The sequence below is a fragment of the Diaphorina citri genome, unplaced genomic scaffold, assembly GCF_000475195.1.
Source record: "Diaphorina citri unplaced genomic scaffold, Diaci psyllid genome assembly version 1.1 scaffold1055, whole genome shotgun sequence".
NCBI lineage: Eukaryota > Metazoa > Arthropoda > Insecta > Hemiptera > Psyllidae > Diaphorina > Diaphorina citri.
This window is the reverse complement of record NW_007378484.1, coordinates 95344-107225: the sequence shown is the minus strand read 5'-3', so window position 1 is coordinate 107225 and position 11882 is coordinate 95344. Positions and strand designations below refer to the sequence as shown.

Below are 11882 nucleotides of genomic sequence, written 5' to 3'. Positions count from 1 at the left end.
GTACATTTATTTTAACAAAAATTAAACTTTACAATAAAGCATCTCCTAAGCTAAGCCCTCCTAAGCTAAGAGAGAGAGAGAGAGAGAGAGAGAGAATGAAAGAAAGAGACATAACATTACCACTTCGTAAAATAAGTGTAAAAAGGTTTTTCACTTTTTTTTTTTTTTTCATTTAATTTTGTCAATCTTTCTTTCCCTCCTTTCTTCTTTCCCTTTCCGTTCTAACTCATTCTCTCTCTCTCTCTCTCTCTCTCTCTCTCTCTCTCTCTCCTTCCTCCTTTACTCTCCCTGTCTCCCTCGCTCTTCCATATCTGGCTTACTCTATCTCTCTCCTTCCCACTTCAATTCTTTACCTCAAATCTCTTTCTCACTCCCTCTCTCTCGCTCTCTAGAATTTTTTCTCTCTTTTTTATCTCACTCACTCTCAGTTTTGTTGTGTCCTTGGTTCTCTCTCTCTCTCTCTCTCTCTCTCTTTCATTTTTAGCTTACTCTCTCTTTCTATCTCTTTTTCATTTCTAACTTATTCTCTATCCCTCTCACACTGCTATCTACATAGAATTTTTTCTCTCTGTGTCCTTGGTTTTCATTCTCTCTCTTTCTCTCTCTTTCTCTCTCTCTCTCTCTCTCTCTCTCTCTCTCTCTCTCTTTTCTGTTGTGTTTGCATTTCTTTTGCTTCCATACAGTATGACTTGTGTATAGCTTGTCTTTATTATAAAGTATATATAGGTTGTTAAAAATTATACCTAGGTATATACAATGATTGTTTTTATAATAGTAGATTTTTTGAACGTGTCTGTGTCGTAGCATAGTAGTTTGTCCCACACATTGGGGTCTGTGTCATAGTATGTCTAACATACACCCTCATCAGATGGGCGAGAAGAGACACAATAGGTACTTTCTCATTTAGGTGCTGGGTCAACACGAAAGTAACCCGTTGAAATATTTGCAATCGAAATACGAGTAGGTAGGAAAGAGTTTTTTTTTACCATGGTGGGCATCAAACCCGGGACCTTCTGCATGGCAAGCCTTTATGTTTCTTTATAATGTTATATTAAATTTGAAAAAGAAAAACATGTACCGAGTTTCAAAAAAAATGGAAAGTAATAAGAGAGAGAGAGAGAGCCGGGAAGAGAAACGAAAGAAAGAGACAGAGTCAAAATCAGACAAGAGATTGAAGGGCTGGAAACAAGGAGAGAGAGAGAGAGAGAGAGAGAGAGAGGGAAGTCAGAGAACAAAAAATTCAAATTTCGTTTGTGACAATGAATTTTTGCTTTTCCACCTCTTATTCCCCTCCTTTCTTCTTTCCCTCTTCTTCTCCTCCTTCTTCTCCTTCTCCTCCTCCTATTTCTTCTTCTTTCTCCCTTCTCCTCGTTCTCATCTTCTTGTTGTTCAAAATGAAGGTGAAGCATAATCATAATAACAATTCGTTACCTACATTATGCAACTTAGGAGATTAGGGAGGTACCTATATTAAAATGGAGGGAGGAAGCCAGAAACGTAGGGAGGTAACTGTACTTATGTACCTTTTCTTCCTACCCCCTCTATTTTAGATATTAAATATACCTATATCCCCTAATATCTTTTTCTCCTACACGTCCTAAAAGACTTCCATGTTTTTTTTTTACAATTTAGACGTCAGGTTTTTGCTCTTTCATATCTCTCTCTTTCTTTCTTCCTTTCTTTCTTTCTTTCTTTCTCTCTCTCTCTCTCCCTCTCTCTCTCTCTCTCTGTCTTTACCGAAATAAGAACCAGTCTATAACTGTAGTAATAGAAAGTAATAAATAATACCTACCTAGGTATCTCTTCTTCTTCTTCTTCTTCTTCTTCTTCTTCTTCTTCGCCTTTTCCCGTGTATAGACGGGATCGGCGTTTTTCGTCAGCCTCTCAGTCAGCCCTAACTAGGGTGAACCAAAAAATGTCCAATATTTAGTTCACGCTTTGCTATTTCTTTGGTTCACCCTTTGCTATTTCTTTGCTTCACCCTCAGTGCTAACTTACAGCATAAAACACTATATACCTAATACTTGCCTATAGCAGAATGCAAGGAAAAATGACAAAAGCATACCTACTTTGACGTGACGTAAGTTTTCTTTGAAACTTTACTTCCTTTTAACCTCTCCCTCCCCTCCCCTCTCTTTTCTTTCCCCTCCTTCTACAAACTTATGTCTTTTCCTCTCTCTCCTTTTCTCCTCCCCTCATTTACCCCCTCTTCTACTCTGGTCTTGGCCTTCCTTTTCCCCTTTCTTCTTTCTCCTCCCTCATCTTCTTTCCCTTTTCCTCCCCCTTTCTTCTTCCTCTTCCTCCTCTTCTTCTTTTCTTTCTCCCTCTGATGATTGTTCCTTAGATTCTTCTTTTCTAAAGGAGTTCAGAGTGCATGGAAGCGCGAAAAAGGAGCAACATTTGAGAAAGAGAGGTAAAGAAAACGAGATAGAGACAGGAGGAGGAAGAAGAGGGAGAGGAGGAGAAGGAGAGAACGGCGTACAAAAAGGAAATGAATTTTCTCTCCTTTCATATATACAAAAGGCTTTTTATTCTAAATGTCTTCATTATGTTTTGCTTTTGTTTTTCTCTCTTCCTCATCCCCCCCTCCTCCTCCTCCTCCTCCTCCTCCTCCTGTTCGTATAAGAAATGAAAAATCTTAAGAAAATGTGAACTGAGAAATGGAGACACAAAGGAGAAGGAAGTAGAACACCCTTTGCTATTTCTTTGGTTCACCCTCTGCTATTTCTTTGGTTCACCCTCTGCTATTTCTTTGGTTCACCCTTTGCTATTTCTTTGCTTCACCCTCTGCTATTTCTTTGGTTCACCCTTTGCTATTTCTTTGGTTCACCCTCTGCTATTTCTTTGGTTCACCCTTTGCTATTTCTTTGGTTCACCCTCTGCTATTTCTTTGGTTCACCTTCTGCTATTTCTTTGGTTCACCCTTTGCTATTTCTTTGGTTCACCCTCTGCTATTTCTTTGGTTCACCCTTTGCTATTTCTTTGGTTCACCCTCTGCTATTTCTTTGGTTCACCCTTTGCTATTTCTTTAGTTCAGGCTGGTATATACTCCCTGTTTTAAGTCCCCCAGCCAGACTAAGCTGATCTACTCTCTGTTTATAGTCTAAGGCTAAGGGACCTCAGCTATTAATAAATACCTATATCTACAAAACATAAATCACAATATTTATAGCCCCGATCAAATCGAAAACGTTTCGTCAAGAGCCGCCGTCATCATCATAACAGAAAGCTTTCAGCCGATGCCACACTCTGATAGTAAACTTTCTGTCTGAGGGCCGACTGACCCTCTATATTACGTGACACCCGAAGACGTACCCTGTTGACCTTGGATGGTTCAAGTGATGATGAGAACGAAATCTACTACATGGATACGGAACATGATATCTACAAAAAGTTCCCGCAAGTATTTACACAGAAAATCGGTAAGATACCTAACGTTTCATGTACACTGAAACTGAAACCAGATGCCAAACCTACGTATCGACCTCCGCGACCTGTACCTTACGCCCTAATATCAAAGGTCGATGAGGAACTAGATTCATTAGAAAAACAAGGTATTATTGAGAAGAGTTTTTTGGGTAAAAAAAAAAAAAAAAAAAAAAAAAAAAACATTATAAAGGGGTTAACCGCTATCCACCCTGGTCAGCTTGGAAGTTAGCGCGTCTCCCTTGTAAGCGCTAGGTCGCAGGTTCGACTTCCGCCCGGGGCGAACTTTAATCCTAAATAGATAAGGCGTGTTCTCGGAACGGCTGGCTTTCTCCTATCCTATCCTTATTTTTTGTTACGTGACTTATGTGACAAAGTACCTACCACCTTACATTAGAATAGAATAGAATTGTTACGTGACTTATGTGACAAAGTACCTAACCACCTTACATTAGAATAGAATAGAATTGTGAAGTGCTAACATACAGCATAAAACACTATATACCTAATACTTGCCTATAGCAGAATGCAAGGAAAAATGACAAAAGCATACCTACTTTGACGTGACGTAAGTTTTCTTTGAAACTTTACTTCCTTTTAACCTCTCCCTCCCCTCCCCTCTCTTTTCTTTCCCCTCCTTCTACAAACTTATGTCTTTTCCTCTCTCTCCTTTTCTCCTCCCCTCATTTACCCCCTCTTCTACTCTGGTCTTGGCCTTCCTTTTCCCCTTTCTTCTTTCTCCTCCCTCATCTTCTTTCCCTTTTCCTCCCCCTTTCTTCTTCCTCTTCCTCCTCTTCTTCTTTTCTTTCTCCCTCTGATGATTGTTCCTTAGATTCTTCTTTTCTAAAGGAGTTCAGAGTGCATGGAAGCGCGAAAAAGGAGCAACATTTGAGAAAGAGAGGTAAAGAAAACGAGATAGAGACAGGAGGAGGAAGAAGAGGGAGAGGAGGAGAAGGAGAGAACGGCGTACAAAAAGGAAATGAATTTTCTCTCCTTTCATATATACAAAAGGCTTTTTATTCTAAATGTCTTCATTATGTTTTGCTTTTGTTTTTCTCTCTTCCTCATCCCCCCCTCCTCCTCCTCCTCCTCCTCCTCCTCCTGTTCGTATAAGAAATGAAAAATCTTAAGAAAATGTGAACTGAGAAATGGAGACACAAAGGAGAAGGAAGTAGAACGAGGAGGAGGAGGAGGGAGAAGAGGAGAAAAATAGAATAGATATGAGAGAAAATATGACGTAAGTATACTTACCTTACCCCACCCTATTTTCATACCTAGAGAGAGAGAGAGAGAGAGAGCAGAAAGTCGAGTTTTTAAAGAATTAACCCTTGTATGGCCTTCTTTGTTTATTTTTCTTTTTTCAATTTGTTTAAAGTCACTGTAGGTTTAGCATTTTCTTTTTTTTTTTTTTTTTTTTTTTTTTTCCAATTTTTTTTTCCCCCTTTTGTGCTTCTTTTTTTTTTTTTTTTTTTTTTATTTTTTTTTAAACACTGTTGGAGCTTTTTTTTTTTTTTTTTTTTTTTTTTTAGTTTCTACACAAATTAACCTCACCCAGTCTGAATTGGGTCGGGGAAATCCAGCAGCACTCCTCCGGATACCAACCACGCGCAACATTCCTTCACTTCATTGATCCATCAAGAACTGGTGCATTCAAACTTCAACGTGCTGTCACCGGTGGCATGAAAGGGTTAAAAGAGAGAAATAAATTGATAACCATTTGTCAGAAGAAAGAAAAGTGGGAGGAGGAGAGGAATTCTAGAAAGTTGAAAAAGTCACCTGGGTGTAGGTATACGTACCTCTATACAGGGTGAATAAAAAAAAGCCACTTAAAATATCTTGAGAATGGTTTTGAATTTCGGAGATATTTCAAAATATTTCGAGTGGCACGCTTTTTTTTATATATATATATATACACCCTGTATGTATAGTATAGGTAGGTGTCATGATATACATCTATGGAATTATTTTTACTTTTTAGAAAGAAATACCTGCGAGCCTAGTTAGCTTGGAAAGTAGCGCGTCTGCCTTGTAAGCGCTAAGTCGTGGGTTCGATTCCCACCCGGGGCGGATTTTATCACGGAACGGCTGGCTTTCAGCTCCTATCCCGTCTGTCTTCTCTCTTCGATTTCGGGACGATAAGACCTTAGCAGTTACAGTTCCCACTATCAAACCTCTTTTAAAAAAGGAGAAATAGATAGGCAAAAGGGACAGACAGAGAGACATGAGGAGGGAGGAAAGGAAGGAGAAAACATCTCCCCCTCCTTCTTCGTTCTAAAAAAAAAGTAGGTATACTTGTAGCTACCAGGGGAGCCTCAGGTAGAATACGAATATTGAGAGAGAGAGAGAGAGAGAGAGAGAGAGAGAGAGAGAGAGAAAGAAAGAGAGAGAAAGAGAGAGAGAGAGAATATATTGGAGGGGAGGGAATAGATGAGAAGGTTGTTTTTGCATGAGTGAACAACTCCTTCCCCCCTCTCCTTCTCTCTCTCTCTCTCTCTACTCTCTCTCTCTTCTCTCACTCTCTCTCTCTTCTCTCACTCTCTCTCTATCTCCACTCTCTACCTTTCTCTCTTTCTATCTATCTATCTTTCCTTTTCAAGGTAGGTATCTTGGGAATTGTGACAGATGGACTCTGTGTATTCTTCTTCTTCTTCTCCTCCCCTTTTTGTTTGTTCTCCTCTTTCTATACTTCTTCTCACTCTTTTCTTTTCCTTCTACTCCTCCCCTTTCGGTTTCTATTCCTTCTTCTCCTCTCCTTCTCACACTTTTCCTTCTTCTTCTCTTTCTCCTCCTCCCCTTTCTCTTTGTCCTCCTCTTCCTTCCTCCTTTCCATTCTCCCCCTCTTTCTACTCCTTCTTCTCTGTTCTTCCCTCTCTCCACTTTCTTCTCACTCTTCTACTCCCCTTCCTTCTGGTTCTTACTCTGCTTCTCCTCCTCTTCATCTCCTGCTTCTCCTCCTCCTTTCTTACCTTTCTCCCTCCCCTATTGCTCGCTCTCTCTCTCCCCTATTGCTCTCTCTCTCTCTCTCTCTCTTATTCTCCTTGTCCTAAAACACAGATGTAAAGTTGACATGATTACTGTTTGAACAAGAAACAGTAGTGAGAGAGAAAGAGGAAGAGAGAGAGATAAAGTTAGAGAGAGAAAGAGAGAGTGAGTAGTAGTGAGAGAGAAAGAGGAAGAGAGAGAGATAAAGTTAGAGAGAGAGAGAGAGAGAGAGTAGAGAGAGAGAGAGAGAGAGAGAGAGAGAGAGAGAGAGAGAGAGAGAGAGAGAGAGAGTGAGTAGAGAGAGCGAGAGAAAGAGAGAGAGAGAGAGAGAGAGATGTTATCGAGATACAAGTTCGACTTTTACCTTTTTTCCCCGTGTTTCTGTGGTTTCATCATTACATCATGCATATATGTTGCAGGAAATATATTTAATTCATAATATGTTACAGGCCATATTGATTATTAGTTCTTAGTTTCTTACTCAATACTCATACCTAGTTTACTAGGCAATCCAGGCATTTTGAATCGATTGAAGTTGGAATGTATACCTAATGGTAGAGAAAGTGTCATGTAAATAAAGAGGAAAGCATTTTGAAAATAAAAGACCTTGCTTAGGCTGGTACCAACATGACCCTGTCATTTTGAAGTGACCTAATGTTATTTTGAAATGACCTGATGTTATTTTACACAGAACTTTTTTTTATTTAAACTTTTTCTGTCCCTCAGTTGTCACCAATTCTTTTGTTTTGTCGGACTAATTTAACTTTTTTAAAACGTATTACCTATTTTTTATGTTAATAATTCCATTATTTATTATTGTTTTTGTTGTTTAAAAAGTTTTAATCTGGTAGCGAAAGAGGGAGGGAATTCAATTATTTATTTCTATTTTTTGTTAAAATTTGACTCCGGACACAAAACACCCCTAAAAAACGCTGTTTGGAAATATTTACCCATTGACGAATAAAAAATCAGCTGATGAAATTTTAAATTTTACCGCCAAAACTTCCTATATTCCTAATGTAAAACGAGATGGCGGATCGTAATGCGAGAAAAAAGCTAATACATTACAAAATTCGTGAAAGGAGAGGAGGGGAAATTAATGTAAAGATAGGAGAACGTAATGTAAGAGAAAGAAAAATTCGAATTAAGCTACATTAACATTACGAAAAGAAAATAGGCTATATATTGTAGAAAATAATTAAATAAGTAGGTAGATAAATACATAGGTAATAATAAGAAAGTAATAAAAATGGTTGCCATTATGCCAATAACTCTACCTCTATAGTTCTATACCCATTACCTACATCTCCTTTTTTTCACGTTGAGCTTTTAGGAAGGTATAACTTCATATTTACCTAACTTTGTCCTCATGTGACCTCTAAAGTAAGAGCAAAGATTTTTGCCAAGGGGTTTTCATTGCTAAGTTTCTTTCATTTTTCCAAAAGGCTCTCATATTTATCATTTCTTAACGCCTCTTTATTTTCTGTTGACTTTGTTTGTGAAATTGTGACTTTATATAAAAAGAAGATTTTTTTGTACCTATATTATTTTCATTTCTGAATAGACAATTTGAAGAAGTTAGAAAAGAAAGTAAAAATATGAAAGAAGAAAAAAAGTCGTATTTAAAATGGAAGTAAAATGAAAGATATGGGAGGTAGAGAGAGAGAAAAAAAAAAAAAAAAAAAAAAAAGTTAAGGGGTGGCCAGTAAATCCATTATTCAATAATCTTCTTTCGCTTCGATTAGGTATATGAAATGCTCTAATGATCATTTTGATTGAGCCAAGACCAAATAGTACCTCCAATATAACAGTATGAATAGTATGATCTATATCTAATGTGAAAGGAAAATCTGGAACACCCTATAAATACTTCATTAGCTGGAGGAGATCCCAAATATTCCAGGAATTTAGTAGCCCCAAAATAATTTGCTTTTGTTGCTGAGGAATTCAAGCCCATCGGAATCTATAAATGAGATACAGACTCCCCTTTCCATCTTTCCTAAATATGGGATAGTATGGGTACCACCCACCCTTTCCAATAGTTTCATGAGCATACCTAATTTACCCTCTCCCTTACCAATAGAGGTATGGACATACCTAATTTATAATACCTATCCTTTCCATTTTTCAAATAGAGGTATGGAGATACCTACCTAATTTACCCTAACCGAAATCAACTTATCCCTACTTTATATAAACATAATGAATTTATCAGCTATCTGAGGCATCCTAGAGGGGTATGCCAGAGAATTAGCACAAGTAGCCCTGTGTATACGTGTAAGTTGTTAACCCTTTTGATGACCGTGGTAAGGGGACAATGTGAGGCAATGGGACATACAAAATTCGTCAACTTAAGTTGACACTGTTTATCAGATTTCATTCCAAAGCAATGGATCACTGAAGCAATGTTGCGCGTGGTTGGCAACCGAATGGGTGATGGGATGATCACGTCCTGTTATCAGAACTATGTAATAAACTCCAAACTGCAAGTTTCTAAACAGATTAATCATCTTTCTAAGCCCTGACCCGGAATTTTCTATATAAATAGGTATATGCATTACAGTTTCTATAGAAGTTAACTACCACAGGTTGATTAACATGTTGTAGTGTTGTTTGGGGAATGTACTCAGGAATGTTTGAAGGCATATTATCTCAACATAATCTCAGAGGTATACTGCTGAAATATTTTCTGACATTCTTGGGCACCAAAATGTTTCAAAATTCTTGGGCACCAAATTGTTTCAAAATTCTCAGACACCAAATTGTTCCAAAATTCTCGGGCACCAAATTGTTCTGACATTGTTTGGGGTTACTAAAATGTTAGTTATGCATCATAGTTTGATAATATAAAGTTCACCTGTGGTAGATATTTAGGATGGGGGTGTGTCTGGAAATTGCCTGCCTAAGGAGCTGTAGGTAATGTAGGTTCTTTATATGAGGAGATTCATGTTTATGCCTCCGTTTTAGTTAGTACCTATAGGAGAGGAATTTGATGTATATGGCCTTACTGTTCCTTGTTCCTACCTAAGAAATATGGAAGAACATGGGGCAGAAAGTGGTGGGCGTGAAGAAGAGCATGGGGCAGAAAGTGGTGGGTTTGAAGAAGAGCATGGGGCAGAAAGTGATGGGTTTGAAGAAGAACATGGGGCAGAAAGTGGTGGGCGTGAAGAAGAGCATGGGGGCAGAAAGTGGTGGGTTTGAAGAAGAGCATGGGGCAGAAAGTGGTGGGCATGAAGAAGAGCAGGGGCAGAAAGTGGTGGGCGTGAAGAAGAGCATGGGGCAGAAAGTGGTGGGGTTTGAGTAGAAATGACGATAGGGTAATAGGTCTGTATGACTTAGCCTGGTCTAGATTTCTCCGGCCGGGCTTTGGCAAGAAGACCACCTGTTGTGTATCCACCCAGTATTTACCATCACCAGTCCACCCTGTAGTCTGGTTGCTAAGGCAACATCTCAATAGATAGTTTTTCCCTGCCTTCCTCTCTTCCCTGAGCTTTTTTTCATTGTCGTAATTTTTCCAATAAAACATCTTCGATCTACATTTTTCCTTCACTTTACATACGAGTTCTTCTTCGTTCAATAAAATACACAATACTTTTTGGCGACGAGGATGGGATAAAGCAAAGTTTACGTGCCACTTTTGTACAATTTTCATTCACAATGAGTTCATCAGAAGAAACTGCTGCGATTCTAAAACAGTTGAAAATTCAAGGGGAAGCCTTACAAGCTATTCTGAAGAATCAAGCAAATGCTGCTTCTACAAAAGCAAATACATCACCTGGAGCTATTGTAAGTCATAATATTACGTTAGAAGTTTTCGACCCCGATGAAGAGGATTTTTCGTCCTACAAGGAAAGGCTTGAAAATTTCTTTACAATGAGAGGCATGACAGGTCAGAGCCAGGAACATGATAGTGCCAAGCGCAGTGTTCTGCTAGGTTGTCTGAAGAGGGACCAGTTTAAGCAATTATCTGCCCTTACTGTCCCACATAAGCCTAGTGAGAAATCGTACAATGAGCTAGTTGAGATTCTAGAGAAACGGTTCGATCCGATTTCCAATGTACATACAGAACGGCATCGTTTCCTATCTAGAGTACAGACAAAGTCAGAATCTCTTACATCCTACATATCTGCCTTGAAGATGATAGGACAGAAATGTCAGTGGGTCTGTCATGTTGATAACTGCAAAGCGCAGATTGATTCAGTCATTTCACCATTCTTATTTGCCACTTTTCTTGGTCTTCTTCCTGTTTCTTTTTCATCTTCTTCTCCTACCTCCTCTTCTTTATTTATGAGGTTTGGTATATTCATACCTTCAACAGCAAAGTCCGGTTTGAGCGTTTGAGCCTTCATACTCTGTTCAGGTTTTAGTTCCTCAGTGTTGCTTAACTTCAATTACATACTTGTGAGTTTGTGAGGAACAGCTAGCATCAGAGTTCCATCAGCTAAAAAAATCGGTAACATCAAGGGTTAACCCATTTCAAGTTTTTGCTACTCATACATTTTTGAACAATTATTATAAAGGCATGATACGCTGTAATGATTTCTTTAGGCTTCAACAGTCGTCAGCTAGTTTTGTAAGTGACAGCACTGTCTCAGCAAGTCGGATGGCAAAAGGTAGAAAGCTCCAATAGACTGTCTGGAAATTCTCTCTCTCTCTCTCTCTCTAATGGAAAATAATGGAGCGCGTATTATAGGTAGAAGGTGGATATTATTAAAAAGTAGACAGTGTTTAAGAGAGACAGACAGGAAAATGAAGAATGCATAAGACGTAGGTACGCCTACGTACATTATGTAGACCTTAAAAATGATAGAATTAGATAATATATATTGTACCTACAGAAAGTTAGAAAGTGTAGGGCATGTAGAAATGATTAGAAACAAGGCAAATGGAAGAATAGGATGGAAGAAGGAAAAGAGGACGAAGAAAAAGAGGAGGAGGAGGAGGAAGAAGAAGAAGAAGAAGACGAAGAAGAAGACGAAGAAGAAGAAGAAGAAGAAGAAGAAGAAGAAGAAGAAAAATGGAAAGTGGAAAGTGGATAAGATAGTCTCAAAACACTGAAATATAAATAATGCATTTCTACACAGGCCTTCGACTAAATAGCATTTCTCAAGAAATTTCAACAAAGGTTTGTCTCAGATTTCGGGGTGAAATCTGTCACTCAAGAATCATTTACGATTATTTTCCAGAGGAACTACACTTTTCATTTAGATTCTTCCAAGACTTCTAGTTCTCTCTCTCTCTCTCTCTCTCTCTCTCTCTCTCTATCTCTTGACGTCTTGTAACAAAGTTGTAAGATTTTACTCGCCTCTCTCTCTCTCTCTTTTTCCCTTCTTTTTCCTTTACCACCATTTTGATCCCAATTCTCCATTTCTCTTTAACTATTTATTTCTCTCTGTCCAGCTTCAGGTCAGGTTCAAAAGGAAAAATGAAATAAGGACAAAAAGGGGAGAGAGAGAAAGAGAGAGAGATAGAGG

General features: G+C 38.5%; 1 protein-coding gene across 1 annotated transcript in view; it reads left to right on the top strand.

Moving 5' to 3' along the window:
• Positions 1 to 10065: 10065 nt before the first annotated feature.
• LOC113469390 overlaps positions 10066 to 11882 on the top strand; it is a 2864-nt gene continuing 1047 nt past the window's right edge. The window contains exon 1 of the mRNA XM_026827049.1: positions 10066 to 10608. Within this exon, the coding sequence (XP_026682850.1) occupies positions 10066 to 10608 (543 nt within the window). The remainder of the gene's footprint in view (positions 10609 to 11882) is intronic.